Source organism: Rhipicephalus microplus, chromosome X (assembly GCF_043290135.1).
Source record: "Rhipicephalus microplus isolate Deutch F79 chromosome X, USDA_Rmic, whole genome shotgun sequence".
NCBI classification, from domain to species: Eukaryota; Metazoa; Arthropoda; class Arachnida; order Ixodida; family Ixodidae; genus Rhipicephalus; species Rhipicephalus microplus.
The window spans coordinates 9970168-9987846 of record NC_134710.1 but is presented as its reverse complement, the minus strand read 5'-3'; the positions used below and the strand labels follow the sequence as shown (position 1 = coordinate 9987846).

Below are 17679 nucleotides of genomic sequence, written 5' to 3'. Positions count from 1 at the left end.
GGCTCCACTTCGTACAACATGATTGCAAGTTCTTCCATGTTAACTTAAACTGCTCCGATCTAACCCTTTGCGCAACAATACCTTCACTGGTCAGAATCCGCCCCACCAAGCTACCTTTTCAACTTTCACCTGATCTGGCTTCCGGCGAAGTAAGACAGCATTTTCTCTGATTTTAGTAGCACGAACATTGCTTTCAAATTCTTAGCTGCTCTCTTGGTGTTTAGCGCTTGAATGCCAGACGAAAGGCCGTAGCCTACATGCCGCTAGTCAGGTAGAACTAGACCCATAACACAAACAATGTACCATGTAGTATCCACAACCACAAATGCTGCACGTTTGGTAATACAAATCTCGCATTGAGACAGCAGTTTCTTTTCTCTGTAGTTGTCAGAACGAGCGAAAATGGCACAATAGCTTCCCATTGACCTTTCACTGGCTGACACCGCAAGTTTACCCTCCCATAGAACCCCATGTATACGCATACCGCTTATTGTGTAGTCCGCCCAATATGAATGACTGGTTATAATGCAGTTGCCGGAAATTGTGACAAATGCAGTTGCGAGTGCTCTCTTGAAAGGAGGCGTGCTGGGTGTGCCGCTGTAGAGTGAACGACGAGGTCGTTACGGAGGAGGAGGGGCCACGGAGTGAACGCACGAAGGGCGGAGAGAAGGAAAATAAATTAAAAAACAAAAATTATGGGTCACTGCACGGGCTCGATAAGTAAGGGAGAAGGACGGTCGCCTCGGTGACCGATCTTGCACCAGCGCAGACGCGGCTACAGCGTACAGTCGCAATCTTTTTGAGAGTGACCAGAGGAGTGCGTGGCTTGCGGCTCTACGAGCGCCAAAAGGTGGCAGGTCACAGTATCTGCGCGCATCACATCACTGCTGTGCTCGTGTGTCGTCTGCTAACTGATTTTCGGCATCCTTAGTGACCGTATTATTATGGCAAATAAAGCTTAGATGCTTTCAGTTCAATCAGCGCATTTCATATGCCTGCCGTGCGACTTGGCTTTTGTCTTTTTTTTTGCGTTCTTGTAGTGATACAACGAAAATAAAAAGAAACAATTACCCAAACGGTTATTTGGGATACGTTCCACAAAAGATGAATTAGTTTAAGGAAGTTTTATCACTAATCTGGAATAGCGTACCTTGTTGTTACATTAGTATTTTCTCATATTCCCCTTTCAAAAATTAAGAGCACTGCTGCTATTCTGGAAGATTGTGAGGAGTGCAGCGCTGGCACAAAGTAACGATGCGCTCGAACATTCTGCCACTCTTGCCGAACCTTCAGTTTCTTCGAGCTGCCAAGTTAACAGCATGCCGCACCATAGCCTATTTTGTGTATATTGCCATATATTTTCACAAATGCTCAAGCTTGCAGATGAGCACCGCAACCCGGCAACCGGCGATTTTCCACGTGCTCGTTCATAATAAATTTTGCAGTGTGCCCAGGCGCCAGGCCATGCTGGAACACACAATGTGTGTCGGGGAAAGTGCCCAGTGACAAATTAACGATGATCTTAAAAACAAAATGTTAATTTGTGAGTCAGGGAGGGCATGATTAGAAGTTCAACATTCTTGCCACGCAGAAGCACCCGACTTTCCTACTGCCATGCACGTGAAGCAGACGACATGCGCTAGCTCATCTGATGCAATGCGCGCGCCGGTATCATTTCCGCAGCCCGGCCGCACTGCGCATAAGCAATGCTTCTGGGTGCCGCCGCTTCACAGCGCTCGGAGCTCTAAAAGTCACGCGCTCCCGTGTTCACTCGCAAAAAGATCGCGACTGCACTACGTTGCTAGCATGGCCTTGGCCGCACATCGCTCAACGTGGCACGTGCGATCCCATTCTTATCAACTGCATGCACTTAACAATTTCTTGTCGGGAAAGACATCATTATCGAGCTTCCAACAACTATCGTGTTTGCTTCCTTGTCCATAAATTGAAAACCTTTAATGGTTTACGACGCGATCTTTCACTTTTGCTGCCAGTGCGCTGTCGTACGTAAGCTTGGCGAGTTGTCGTCGTTGCTGATCTGCCGGCCACAAACGCGAACTTCGTATCATGCATGCTGTTCGTGGTTCACTGTTAGTGCTATCTTTTTGATGCCGAATCTTCACGTTTTGGACAAACTTTCTGCGACAACATACCAAATGGCAAGCTAGGCCTGATCGGCGTTGGCTGCGCTTCAATTGGTAGCGGTCACGATAGTAGCATGACGATAGTTATGGCGCGAGAACAAATGGACGACACAAAGACGAGAAGGACACGAAGCGAGGAGGACACGAAGGACACGTGTCCTTCTCGTCTCTGCGTTGTCGTTTCGTTCTTGCGCTATAACTATCGTCATGCCATACCAACTAGCCTAAGCTGCCACACATGTAAGTTGCAGTTTGGTACTGAATCAACGAAACTCTTTACGGTGGCCGCACAAAATAACCAGCCGTGAGCAGGAATTATTTTTTAATCCACTTTTTCTTTCTTCTTATTTACATTCCATTGGTTCTAATAACTTCCCCTGTACATTCCTGGGCATTACTGTCTGTTATATCTCGTTAATATTGTGTTCAGCGGTTAGAGCATCGAACGCGTAATTCGAAGGTCGTAGGTTCGATTCCTGCTTACAGTTGGTAATTTTTTCATCCACTTTTCTTTCTTCTTATTTACATTCCATTAATGTTAATAACTTCCCCTGTACATTCCTTGGCATTACTGTCTGTTATATCTCATTATTATTGTGTTAAAAACACGGAAAAACGAGCCCTTAGGTATACACTTCTTTCCCTTATTTCATTGAACGAGGGTCTCGTACTGGCAGACTTGGTGTGTTTAGGTTGTATAAGAGGGACAATTAATCAGCTGCCCGCTCATAATAAGTTCACGTGCTACGTGACGCCAAACATGCGCATAAGAGTGTTTTCACACTCGTTGTTTGGCTTATAGATGGCGCTGACTGTCGCTCCTACTTCTAAATTCACAGATAAACCCAAAAAAGTGGATGGAGAGAGGGCCGCTGTAATAGCTCAGTGGTTAGAGCATCGAACGCGTAATTCGAAGGTCGTAGGTGCGATTCCTGCTTACAGTTGGTAATTTTTTCATCCACTTTTCTTTCTTCTTATTTACATTCCATTAATGTTAATAACTTCCCCTGTACATTCCTTGGCATTACTGTCTGTTATATCTCATTATTATTGTGTTAAAAACACGGAAAAACGAGCCCTTATGATTCAGCATAGAACGCGTAATTCGAAGGTCGTAGGTTCGATTCCTGCTCAGCATCGAACGCGTAATTCGAAGGTCGTAGGTTCGATTCCTGCTCACAGTTGGTAATTTTTTCATCCACTTTTCTTTCTTCTTATTTACATTCCATTAATTTTAATAACTTCCCCTGTACATTCCTTGGCATTACTGTCTGTTATATCTCATTAATATTGTGTTAAAACACGGAAAAACGAGCCCTTAGGTATACACTTCTTTCCCTTATATATATATATATATATATATATATATATATATATATATATATATATATATATATATATATATAAGAGAGAGAGAGCATGGCCAGGAGTGGGAATGAGAAGTGAGGGTGAAGAGGTGAGAGGGTAAAGCATAGCATAGCCTTTTCACGACAGGGTGGTCCCATATTGAATGCCCTGTGTAATGTGCTAGTGCGCTAGTTTATCGCGAACCCAGGCTGCATGTACTTAAACCAGCAAGTTATTTGTTCACCTGAGGTCCACGCTAAAGCCGGTGTTCGATTATTGTTCGTTTGCTTAGACCGTTTAGTTTGATATCGTTGCTGCCACTGACCGATTCAGCACTTTGATAACTGTTCAATGGAGCGCATTCGGGGTTAACGATGCAAGGACGCATCTACAAGCGGCCGTGCTTTGTCGTCGGTACCTTTAGCAGCAAGGGTACTAGCATCGGCGATTTGCGTACAGACGGAATCACGCTTGTCTAGAGCAGCACAATGCGAGGCCGTGGACACTGTTGCACGTAGCTGCTACAAGCTTCCATACATGCTTGTGCCATAGCAAAAGAATGCATACAGTATGCTCGGTATAATTACATTAAAGCATCGCTATTTGCACATTTTTAAAACTCTAGCAAAAGCAGCCGGCTGAGCGCTCTAGATGAGCATGATTTAGTTCCCGATTTTTCATTTTTGTATCGAAATGTGTGCGAAAACGTTGCTCTCATCGGTTTTCTTGCTGTCAATGAAAGGGGGGTAAGCGCAGCAACTTGAACTTTGGCCGTAAGGGTGCACGCGCTAGAGACAGACATCAGTAAACGATTGATTGATATGGGGGGTTTAACGTTCCAAAACCACCATGTGATTATGAAAGTAGTGTAGTGGAAGGCTCCAAAAATTTTGACCACCTGGGGTTCTCATGTGCACCCAAATGACATCAGCAAACACTCCGCTCATTTCGCGCTGAGATCAAAAAGTGCAAAAACTGCTTCGCTCCATGACGTGGCCATATTTCTTACACTGCCAGCATTTAGAAGAGTTACACGAGATCGGATTTTAAAAAAAGTTAGCCTATAGCCTTACAATGTGTTGCTATAGCTTCATTCTTGCGGCAAAACTGATAATCTCGAACCATCACCAATGTCGCCAAGCCATGCTGCAGTGGCGGCGCATGAAGGGACTGAAGACAACGTGGAAGCAGTTTCAAAGCAATAACACGCCTTTGAGCAGGTGGCGGCGCAGCATGGTGCACAGCATTTCTAACCGTGAAGATGCAGTCGCGTAGTATCATGATCACGTCCCCAAGTCTCTACGTGCTTTCAGTGTTGCGAATGCATTTTCTGACTCGGCAAGCAAACACTCATAAAGAGCACATCGTTATGCTCAGGTGGCATCTACTAGGCATACGGCATCCACTGCGTCGCACTGTGCAGCTAACCAGAGACACTTCCGGTCAATCTCCAAACAAAGTTGCAACGTGGTTGGGACTAACCATCGATGTGTAGGTAAAACCCGCCCACAAGAAACACCTCCATAGCTCGATTGCCATGCAGTGCAGCAGTGTGGCCGAGTGAAACGAAGAGAGCGCGGCTATTGCTGGGGCACGCGCTAGGCAAGCGCACAAAGAGGAAAATGAGAACAGCCAGCCCAGGTAACATAGTGCTCATATGGACACTTATTTTGAAAATGGGTATTTGATAGGCACTATAAAAACCGTTCCAGGACCTTCAATTCATGCTCATATAACAAACTGGTGTATAAAATAACCACAAACAAATTCCCATAATTCGATCTCTAGTAATGACAGAAAACATAGCAGCAGATTGGATGGAGTAGAGGACATCGGCGGCATGATGTAAAAGCTCCGGTAGTGCAGCGACCAAAAATGTTTCCAGGCCATATACGCACTGATAACGTGCAAACAGATGAACCAGTAAACTTTGGCACAGTCTGTGCAAGCTGTACTCGAATGTGCACAGGGGCACAGAATGGTACCAACTGGCACAATTGGCGCAGGTGGACCACCACTGTAGGTTGTTCCAGGAACCAGACATCAATCCACTTCTTTTCAGCACTGTTGCCATTACCCTTTGTTTCTGTTCTGAATGCTGCCATGAAGTTATATAAAACATCAGTTTCACATCAAGGGTGAAGCAAAATGCAACAGCAATAAATTGTAATGTTATACAAAGTAATGCTGGCAACCCGGCTCTCCTAGATCAGATATTGCGTAGCTCTACTAAATGTAAAAGTAGGAGAATACTGCTGCACCATGAAGAGATGCTCTTTTCAAACTCTTTACGTTGACCACATGCCCCGTTGAAGGGTTTACAAGCTACACGTGCTGATGCCTTCAAAGAGGGCATGCGCACCAGTGATCGTGACCGAAACCTTACGATTAAAGTTTACAGCTGCTGCTCAAATTATCATTGCCATTGCAGAATTGCAATGAAATCATTTCGATGAAACCAAAAACACGTTTCAGCCACGTTTTTGGGCTTGATGGCTGTCGTACCTTACGGCTATATTTGAAAGTGCAATACGGCGTTGATAAACAAGTATGGCGCAACAGCAGTGGTTCAGTGCAGATAGCCCCCGTATTGGCAAAGACCTACATGGCTAATAGATGCTCTTATGTGATGCATGTTCGATACACATATGTATTAAAAGTTTGCTACACACGACCATTTAGTGCATAGTTATGGTGCGTCCCAAGCCTGTACGTGGTAATGAAGGTAGCGTCGCATACTATCAGCGTGGCACTCGGAGGAAACTTTACAACAGCACAGATGAAGAGCACTTGGCACAGCAGGTAAACAGGCGGCATACATATAGCCCCATCCTTGAGATAATAGCCAAGAAAAAAAATGCCTCTTCGTGAGCCGTGAAGATGTACTCACTGCTAGTGTCGAGCTTTGGCGTGTTGCCTGGTGATGTGGCCCAGTTTACTTTCATTTCCTGGAAAAGAATAATTTTTGTTGAGACAAACAATGCTACTATCTAAGCAACCACACTGCAATGCAAGCACCAACCACTTCTGCACACACAACATAATTATTGCCGTCAGCACGAGTTGATGCATTTTTTTTTTCTATAGGCAGTCCCCATTATCGGTAATATGTGCATGCAAAACAAAACCAATCATGATCTCCTTTCCCATTACACACTACTTAAAGAAACTAAGAATGGGCATAATGTAGTTCTGAACTGCACAGCAGTTATGACAACTAGAATGGAGTTAAAGCCAAATCTACAACCTTTCGACAATGCATTTGGTGCTCTACCAATTGAGCTATGGCAGCGGTCCAGCAACTGTCCCCATTTTAGGGTATTGCTATGTATGTGTGTGCACGTACACGCTACACGCGTCATTGGCGTAACTAGGGGGAAGAGAGGATGTAAAGGAGTAGAAGTGCTCCGGGCATCACTTGGAAGGGGGCCCCTAGCCGAGTCCACACAACATGAGCTCGGGGACTTCCGGAGGAACCAAACAGGGGCGCCCCATAACAAAGGTCACCCCTTCAGGCTCAAAACAAGTGAGGGCATGTCACGAGATTGTTCCAACACCCCCTTTCTTATCTTCTCTTCGGGTAATAGCTGTGAGACAAGGGTGCTCCTTTCCATCAACAAACGAAACACAATTTTATGGGAACCTGTGGCTCAATATCAGCAAGGACTTGTGGCTCCTTTCTCATATTCACGCCCATTAAAAACAATGAGAGAAATAGGTCTGTGTAAGCCCGTTTCCACAGCAGCATAATCCTAATCATGAACGTACGTATCTTGGGTCACAGACAGTAACTCTTTCTCAGTTCTGATTTGCTTTATTAGTGACCTGGCATGTGTTTGTGTGCACATGTGCATAGATATATAATTGCAATATCAGGTTGGTGGAAGGTTGAACCTCCCTAACCTTTTCTAGCTTCGCCACTAAACTTATCAGTTGAAACATTCGTTTTCTTCTGGTTAGGCTCAAAGCACCTCGGTGCTTCCACACGAATATAACCGTAATAATTATTGGTGTTTAACGCCCGAAAACCACCACATGATTATAAGAGACGTCGTAGTAAAGGGCTCTGGAAATTTTGACCAGCTTGGGTTTTTCAACGTGCACCTTAATTTAAGCACATAAGCCTCAAGCATTTTCGCCTTTATTGAAAACGCAATGAAGCCGCTATGGCTGGGATACTAATGTAACCATAGTAAAAATCGGAAAGGGAACCGACAGTCCTGTTGCTGAAGAGTGACAATCGAGAAGCTGTTTACGAACTCATCAAACATGTCAGCCTCCAAGCTTACGTAAGCAAGCTTTCATGGGAAGACGTCGAGATCAAAGGATGTGTTAAAAGATAAAACCAAGTATAGGCTTTCCTGTAAGACTTCATTCTTTTTCGAATCAAAAACTCTTTCAATGCCCGTTTTCTTCCATGAAAATGTGCCACACCACCTCGTTTTTCTCTCATCATCGGTACTTTCGCCACAACATTTTCCTTTATCAGCATGCCTAGGATGGGGTGGACTATTAGTGGTGACAACCCCGAAGCAATCTTTTAGAAGACTACGAGGTGTTATGATCTTCACGTGGAGACGCAAGGGTAACATGTGAACTTGTAGTTCACCAATTAACATCGTTGTTTCTAGTCACCTTATCGAAGTGTTTGCAGCAAACACGTGCGCTCGACTTGGGCTCACTGATCCTTGTTAACTAGCTTTATCAGCCATGCATCATAATGCTCGTTATCCTTGAAGTAAATCCTAAACTATGAAACTACACTCTGCTCTTTTGTGTGTACGATGCATTAATTGTGATACACAGCCACATCGAAAACATGGTCACACTTTCCAAGCTATTTTTTGTAGATGCCAGTGCACATTACTGGTTGCAAAACTAGGCCGACTGAAAAAGGAACTTTGAGGCCCGCCGGCTGCCCATCTTCAGAGCAAGGTTCCATGAAGCAAGGTGACGTCACGTGATCGTAATGTCATAGCATGGTGACTGCTGTGCCCTGGGTGGGCCTCGTGCAGAGTAGCAAGCACTACAAATGTACAGGAAGCAGAACTGTAACGGCAAATTATACTGTTGCGATCACACTCATGTCATTATTATGTGAACCGAGCTTTACAACAAGCGGGAAAATGGCAAAAAACTCAAGGATATACAAAGTGTCCCAATTATCACGCAGCATAATTTTTAAAAAGGGAAATAGTGTTACATGAAGCAAACCTAGTGCATATGGTTCCTAATATACTGCAATAGCCACTACTATTTTTTATTCTTCAATTATTTTTTAGTCATGTCATAATAATATTTTAAATGCAAAAAGTGCTCCCTTAAATTATCGAAATGTCAATGGTGCAGAAGTGCACATGTTGAAATGACATCCAAATGCACTTCTTTTTACAACATACTAATTGCATGTTCATGTTTTCCTCGCACCTCGGAAAGCAACACCCTCAAACAGGATCACGTTAAGGTTGCCAAAATCAGTAAAAGAAATGTATACAGATGGAAAAAAAAAAAAGAATTGCGGTATCTCGCTATTTTGTCCGAAGAAACACATCGCTTTTCATTTTACACAGCCAGACTGTAATCAGAACAGTGCTCTAGCGGCATTATTAGCAAGAACAGTTGGCCGTGAGATATGGATAATCGTAGTGACGTACAATCAGGAAGGAATCCCTGCAATATTGCAACATGTTGGCGGCTGACCTGTACCGTGCCAATGTGCAGAAATCAACAATGGAAAAGAGGTAAAGCAGTTGCTTGCACTAAAGTTACTCAAGGACGCTGCTTTCTTTTGCAGGTGAGAGCACAGTCGTGTGTTCTGTTTCATGTTTTGCGTGCTATCTTTATTAACTGGAAAAAATGAGTACGCTATTGAAAGTAGCACACACCGATTCCATTTGAAAATGAGCCCATCTGCCTCATCATAGTTTCAATAATTTGGCGAGCATTTTACAAGTTAGAAATATAATTATGAATAAATAATTTAGGAAAAAAAAATAGTAGCGGATACTACAGTGTACTGGGGACAATATGCACTAGGTTTAGTTTGTGTAACGCCATTCCTCTTTTTCTTAATCATGATGCCTGACAACTGGGACACCCTGTATACATGTACTATCGACGTCAAATGAAAAGTGAACAGCAGCAACTATTATAAATTCTAGTCATCACCATTTGTAGGCGCGCATCAACTCTATTTGGCAGCTCTGCGCATGTCCACAGTGACGACTGGAACGGGTGCTTATGCTTGCCGCTGTTCGTGTTTTATTTGACGGTGATACTACTAACCCTTCACGTTTCTCGAGATCACAAATGCAGTCCAGCCATGATTTGCAGAAAGCTGTTCAGCTCGATCTCTTCACAATTCCTATTTTGTTATTTTTTTTCCGCTTCTGCAAACGTGTGGCCAATAACAGCATCAAGTGTAGTGCGACTCCAGTGATGTTGACGCCGCTTATACGAGCGAGCCTTGCAGCGATTTCGCGTTCTATTGCACAAGCGTTCTGCCGCTGTCCCGCAAAAATAAATAAATAAATAAACATGGGGCTTCAATGGTTTTCATCCCATAGTGCATCTTTTCTAACTGGCAACCTTCAACCTAATCTTCGGATGCATTCTGCACTTGAGGGACGAATTGAGTGGAGGATTGATTGAGTGCCTTTGCTCTCACTGCTCTGCCACGACGTTTTTGCCGGCATGGCTCCTCTCCTAGAGGTTTTTTTAACACGGAAACGCCAATAATAAGAACGAAAAATTCAACAGAACTTTGCAATCTAATGCCTTGACTGTCATCAACAAAAATGATGCTTCACTTTCCCTAGGTTGGACCCAGGCTTCGTTGCCGCCGTGAGAGCACGGGGGATCCCTGTAAACTCACTGAAATGCAATCCTGCTTTCATATTAAATCTTTGCTGCGAGGCTTAAAGTCTCCAACCACAACCATCGTGGTAATCATGTAAGCCGCAGGCACATGTGGTGACGTGATCGTGCTTTTTGATTGGCCAAGAGCAATCAGATTCGAGACAAAATTCCCTTCAGCACAGAGTCTGGGGCGAGAGAAATTGAGTAAGAGCTATTTGGTCTATGCTTTATCTCCACTAATAACTTACTTTTTCACATCGAACCAAAACTGCACGCCTTCTTAACTGCATGCTACTGGCATTCACAGTCCCTTGGCAAAGCCTAGCGGTTTCTTATGCGTGCCAATTACCAATAGGGGCTGCTTGTCTGTGCCATCTATGTTTGTGCACACCAACACTGTGATGTCATTTGTGGTGCTTATTCCTTCCACGCATTTATCAGTCTTCGCCCCGAGAGTTTTTGCTGGCAGTAACTGAAAAAGCAGCTCCATTTCATTAGTGTTGTAGATATCCATCTGAATGTGGCACCTCTGCTTCTCCTCCATCTAACGCTGGAGACCGTCCTCGTCAATGAATGCAGCTTTACCGCCAAAGTTTTTGCACATGATGCCATGGCGATCTTTGAATCGCAGCAACTATCCATTGCCTGGATTAAGGTTCTCATGGCCGAGAACAAACCCACGCCTTTAAGCCTGTGCAAGCAGGATTGGTCCATTGAGAGGGATGTTCTTTGTGAGAGTATCTACAAACCATTTGTACAGTGCCAATTCAACATCGTCATAAGTGGCAGCGCAGATCCACTTCCAATCACCGCTGCCAACATCGTCTCCCAAAAGAGCATCGATTTTGCCGCCATTCTTTATGACGGTCGTCAAAGTGAACTAGGCTATGCCACACTTCCGCGCAATGTCGGTCCTCTTGATTTTTCTGGCATCTTCAACCAAAATGGCATATTGTTGTAATGTTGTAAGAATACTCAGGTGTTGACACTGAGCGCGCCAGATAATGTTCGGTCTCGCGGGCCTGCTGTGCTGTGAGCCGTCATATGGTGCAGCGGCCATCGTACCCAGAGAGCGGTGCTGGCGCATTGAAATTCCTCTGCCTCCCCAACTTCTTTGTTCCAAGCGGTGTGAGTAACACTAAAAGCGCGAAGAAAAATCGTTATTTCAGATGAAAAGCTAAATCTTTACCAGGTTTAAGAACTCATTAACACAAATATGCCTTGTGCAGGGTGTGAACGTCATCAACAGAAATAGTTCCGCTCACGCGCAATAGTACTTTCGTCTGTTCTCGTTATTGCTAGATTCAAAGAAAAATAAAAAAAATGTCAGCCAGCATGCAATTCCTCCCTCAAAATACTTCCCAGCAGGAAAGAAATGCAAGGAACTTCCACGTGCTTAGATGAAGCTGCGTGTTAAACAGCCCAGGATGGTCAAACTTAGACAGGAGCCCTCCCCTATGGCGTCCCTCGTAGTCCAATCATAGTTTTGACACGTAAACCCTCATTACCTCCCTATTAAAAAAGAATCGTTACCACACCAGAAACATATTTCTCTGCGTATCACTGCTTTCGTATACATAGGAAATCGTTCAAGCACAGTTGCGCTTGTTTAATGTGAATGTGATATAAATAAATATTTGAAACGTGCAAGTACTCTATAAAGAGCAACCCAGTTGTTCCAGGAAATATATAAATAGTTGAACCACGCAAGTATTTCGTATAAAGCACACTAAAGCAATGCGGTTGTTCCTGGCTAGATGTTACGATGCGAGTTCATATTTATATTATTACTCAGGGCCATCAGGTCAGTCCCCAATAGATCGAAGAACCCGAAGGAGGTCGAGGTCGAACTGCACGCGAAGCTTAGAGACGTGATCAGAACCACTCCCCTGCCGTGAAACATGCATCCGGAACACAATGTCAGCAGGGGAAAAGCGAGAGCGAAAGCTTTATTGAAAGAAATCGAACAGGTAGGACAACAGGCAGCCGTCGTGGACGCAGCCTGGGTAAAAGGCCAAGAGGCCTACACGGCTGTGGTGGTCGACAGCCAGGGACAGGTACGGGACGCCATGACTATACTCACTAAGGATTACAGGGTTGCGGAACAAGCCGCGATTGCTTTAGCTATCAGAAACAGAAAATGGTCATACGTCTATAGCGACTCCAAAGCAGCAATTACGAGCTTCGACAATGGCTATGTCGCTCGGACTGTGGTTAAATTTATGAACTAAGTCAATCTTATCGATACTGATATTCGATGGTTTCCTGCGCATATGGGACAAGTGGACGAAACTCTAGTCAACCTCAATGAGGTGACGAATGACCTGGCACAAGGACCCGCTTGCAGTGCCGGTCAGACTCGATCCGACGCCCACTACCATTCCGGGGGCTATTAAGATAATTTAACCACAAAATATTTTTACTTGGGGCATAGGCAATTCCGACTGCCACACGCAAAATTGAACAGGGCTGAGGCGGTTACGCTACGTTTACTGCAAACCGGAACTTACCCCACTCCGTATTTTCTACATAACATTCTCCCCGACAGTGAAATTCAACACAAGTGTGACGCGTGCGATGGCATCATTGGGATCAGACATGCTGCTGGCTGTCGCCCAACTCTCGCCGACCCTGAAGAACAATGGCTTTACTGGCAGACGATGGTGCGAAGCGTGTCTTATCAAGACCAACTACGGGCAGTCCAGAAGGTCCACGATGACGCCACAAGGCTCGGCCTGACGGTACCGACGTGAACGCGGCCCGCCTCGGTCTTTTACTCTCGCCGACCCCGAAGAACAATGGCTTTACTGGCAGACAATGGTGCGAAGCGTGTCTTATCAAGACCAACTACGGGCCGTCCAGAAGGTCCACGATGACACCACAAGGCTCGGCCTGACGGTACCGACGTGAACGCGGCCCGCCTCGGTCTTTTACTCTCGCCGACCCCGAAGAACAATGGCTTTACTGGCAGACAATGGTGCGAAGCGCGTCTTATCAAGACCAACTACGGGCAGTCCAGAAGGTCCACGATGACGCCACAAGGCTCGGCCTGACGGTACCGACGTGAACGCTGCCCGCCTCGATCTTTACTCTCGCCGACCCCGAAGAACAATGGCTTTACTGGCAGACAATGGTGCGAAGCGCGTCTTATCAAGACCAACTACGGGCAGTCCAGAAGGTCCACGATGACGCCACAAGGCTCGGCCTGACGGTGCCGACGTGAACGCGGCTCGCCTCGGTCTGAAAAGACCGGGCTTCAGGACACAAATAAAGTTTTGTGAATGAATGAATGATCACCGTCAGACGATCGCTGTCAGGCACTTTGAAGAGTGGCACACGCTCCGCACAAGTTCGAAGCCAGAACGGCATTTCGGTGAGACTAGAGATGAGCTACTGACAGTTATCTTCACTTAAAAGCCAACAAGGCTATAAAAAATGTACTTAAAGAAAACCAATCTTTCGGTCAAGTGCCACTGCCGCCATATGAACCACAAGGAAAATTAGATGCGTTCGCCGTGCCATCGCTGCGATGGCGGGTAAAGTGTTTTCATCGCGTTAGGCTTTGCTCGACGGGTCTTCGTCGCTGCCGTCTTGTTACGCGTTAAATGCAAGTTGGTAACATCACCCGCGATGCCGTATGTTCTGGCCGCGGGTGAATTCGCGCGAGCGGAGGCGACCAGCGCTGCTCAAGCAGAGATTACACGAAGCGGCCGATCTCCGCCGCTCGTACGCGGCGGCATGCCACCGAAATACGCCGCTTATCTCGAACGAGCACGAAAAGTGGGGAAGAGGGTCGGTCACTCGAGGCACAGCTGGGAACGCGCTATCTCGGCAAGCATCTGCGTCGTACTCTCAACGGGGAAAGGCGCTAAAAGGCACTATCCACGGGAAAAAAGTGAACAGGATTTATCCCTGAAGCATACACACCGTAAAACAAGGCGAGTTTCTCAACTTTGAAGGCCAGACGATGACATTTAACAATGCAACGCGGCTGCAGAAAATCTAGCGAAGCTGATAGGTGTACTCTGCGGGCTATAATCGAACGCGCGAATTGCCGCGTATCTTCACGAAAACTTGGTGTCTCGCCAAAAAAAAAAAAAAAAAAAATCAGATTTATCACGTCACGGACGGTCCGGTATATTCACTGATGCACGAAATATACCAAGTGGTTCGCGTTCCAACGCATTAACACTAAGCAAAGCACAGCCGAACAAACGAGCGTCTGTCTACGAACAAAGCGATTTCTCAACAGCTGCCACAAAAGTAAAAAAAAAAAAAAAACTTTCGGTGGTACCGTCATTTGTTTCGCTCACCTTAAAACTGGACATGTTGGGGAATATTTCTTGTTGCAGCTCTGACGGACACTGCGAGGAGTTCCCTTCGGCACAATGTGAGACGCTGTCCTCGGCGCTTTGCTCGTGGCTGGAGATCAATTGACACGACTACTAAGCCGGCACTCAGCTGATTGACGGCGATGCTACTGCCAATCCCGGCAACGCTACTGCCAATCTGAACGCTGTGGCAGCAGTACATTACTATTTCAGTACCCCGATATTTTCTTTACAACCAAATAACTCTACAAATATTAAGCCAGAAATACAAGTTAACAGTTTTTATTACTGACTCGTTGACGAAAACTTAACGCCGCTCAAAGAGATTCCTCAAAAAGAATCCATCTGGTCACACTGTTCGACGCCAAGCCTCCTCCTCCTGCCGCCCTCTCTGGCGGCGTTAACGCGATGACGCCGGGAAAACACTGGCGAAAACTCCGCATATGTTTCGGGCTTTTACGCGATATCGGGAGGGTCCGTGACGTTGTCGAAGGTAGCAGCCACCGTTTTGAAGAGTGACTTTTTATGCGGGCTAACCTACCAATGTACACGCTGTAGAGACTGATAGCAGCGAACACAGAGCGTCGGCCGTTCATGATCTACATAATCTTCCTAGCAGTGAAGCTGCTAGGAAGATTGAATCTCCGATTTGTATATCGGAGATTCAAGCGTTATCAATATCGGCCGCGTAATCGGAAGGTTCTAAGACTACCCAGATGGTTCACAGTTATTCGGGCGAGGTTTGCGCAAGGCATCGTTACACACTGTAATGGGTGGCGGTAACACACACACACAAAAGAAAGCGCGTACTGCATTACTATTCCAACACCATAATTTGTTGCTGTTGCATTCATCGCTTCGCCAGTGAAAATTTGTTTTTATGGTTGGATCTCTCCCGCACCACACCAACCACGCACCTGCTCAGCCTTGGAATTCACAATACAACAGATGAACTTATCGAAGCAGACCGAACTGCACAAATTGAAAGATTGCGTGGTAGTAAGACCGGCAAATGGATACTCCACCGTATCGGCATTCCCTCGTCACCAAGCGGACAAGACGATGATTTCGCTACCACCCCTCATCAGACAGCGCTTCATTGTGCAGCCGTTGCCGAAGAACGTGCTGGCCGGCATTACGGTATCGGCCCGCGCCAGAAACCTTCACAGTACCTACGGTGCGAGCACTAAGGCGGCTCACGTCGACGCGGCAAGATACCCAGCCCCCAAACAGGCATATGCTATCAATGTCTCGTCGAAACGCACCCCGATCGACAAAGAGCCTACCAAGATGTGTGCCGGCTCCATATACACACAGGAAAGAAGCTGCCATAGCCGCAATAGCCGGATTCTACCATTAGCAAATCTGCCATCGCCCGATTTGCCAGTGGCACCGTTTCCCCAACCACGGCGCAAATACTCCGTCCTCTGCACCAAGCCCCAGACGACACTGCTTCCAGCAGCACCGACGATCCCCCGTTTGATTCAACTCATCTGGGTCCCAGCGCACGCAGGAAACCCGGGTAATGAAGCACGAGGACGCCGAGCGGTGGCCAGACTTCGGACCACGATACCGAAGCAACCAAACCACTCATCACCTTTCACGACATGTACTACAAGCTATCAAGGCAAACCAGACCAACCCCGCAACTAAACAAAGCTCAACAAATCACTTGGCGGCGGCTTCAAACGATACATACACATATACCCAGCCTTATTCACATCTACGTGCACCCTTTGCAAGACAACCTTGGACCACATCATCTGAGGATGCGGCAAGGACCCTGCCCAACCAAACCTCCTTCAAGTGAGGCCTGGGAGAGAATCCTCACGACTACAAGCCTGGACACCCAGCTCCGGGCCATCAAACGCGCTGACGAGGTGGCGACCAGGCACGGCCTTAATATAAGTTGTTTACTACTATGGTTGGATCGTCTCCATACAGCGCGTGATGTGCACGGTGGTTGCTCGGCAACGGCACCCAGAGGTTCGACCCTTCGCTGTTAAAAGATAGACTCGCATAATGAAGTCTGCACGCAAACGCTACCTCAACAAGATCTATGCGTTTTGTTGACGAGGCGCAAGATTCATGCATGCAGTGATGAAAGTGACATGCTGATTTCTGGAGCAGTAAAAATGATGCTTTAGAGAAGCCTTGACTGTTTATGGAGCAGAAAAAAATGTTAGCTGAAGCAGCTACGGGTGTTTTCAGAGCAGATAGCAAAATATCCCAAACGACTCTCGAAGTTTAATGCATCATTTAAGCCTCTTGTATATATTATAGTTATTATTAAACAGAATGCCCACACAATAACCATTGCGAAAGTTATAATTACACGGATGGATGGTCATTGAACAGTAAGTGTTTTCATATTTTGCGAAAGCAGTCAGTTAAAATTTTCAAAAATAAAATAAGCTAAATAAATTACCATTTCAAATGCTCGTTCTTGTGACATAAACGAGGTGAAAGTTGATTAAAGTGCTAAAGGTAATCAGTCACGCATCAAAGTTGTCACAGCAGCGGCTAGTAGGACCAAGAAGTCTCAAAGTTGTCACAGCAGCGGCTAGTAGGACCAAGACGTCTCGCACGCATTTCACCGAAATGGACTGCTCGTAAAGTAGTACAAATAGACAACTATATCAGACATTATAGAAAATGCGGATACGAGTATATTGTACATACAATATACGTGCATTGTGCATATTGTAATACGTGTATATTATATAGTAGCATACAGCTACTATACAAGCTGTAGATTGATGTTTTTCCAATGCCGTTTCAGAGCTCTTTTGGAGCAGCACTTCCATCACTGCCCGAGGGAAAGGGCGCGACGCTGCGTTAAAAAAAAAAAAAACTACGCGCTGCAAAGCGCAGACCTTTAGCTCTTTTATGCACATGACTCCATTTTTTTGGCGAGAAACAGTTTTATAGATGAAATGGCGAACCCTTTGCAGAAAACGATTTTCTCACAACAGACAAAAAGTGGCGATTTTAGTTGA

The 17679-nt window shown here is 45.7% G+C and overlaps 1 protein-coding gene across 10 annotated transcripts in view; it reads right to left on the bottom strand.

The window, feature by feature from the left end:
* Positions 1–17679, bottom strand: part of LOC119175652 (nucleolysin TIAR) — a 153010-nt gene that overhangs the window by 54499 nt on the left and 80832 nt on the right. For all 10 annotated transcript variants that reach the window (XM_037426578.2, XM_037426574.2, XM_037426577.2 and 7 more), the window contains one exon: positions 6382–6439. In XM_037426578.2, coding sequence (XP_037282475.1) covers positions 6382–6439 — 58 coding nt within the window. The remainder of the gene's footprint in view (positions 1–6381; positions 6440–17679) is intronic.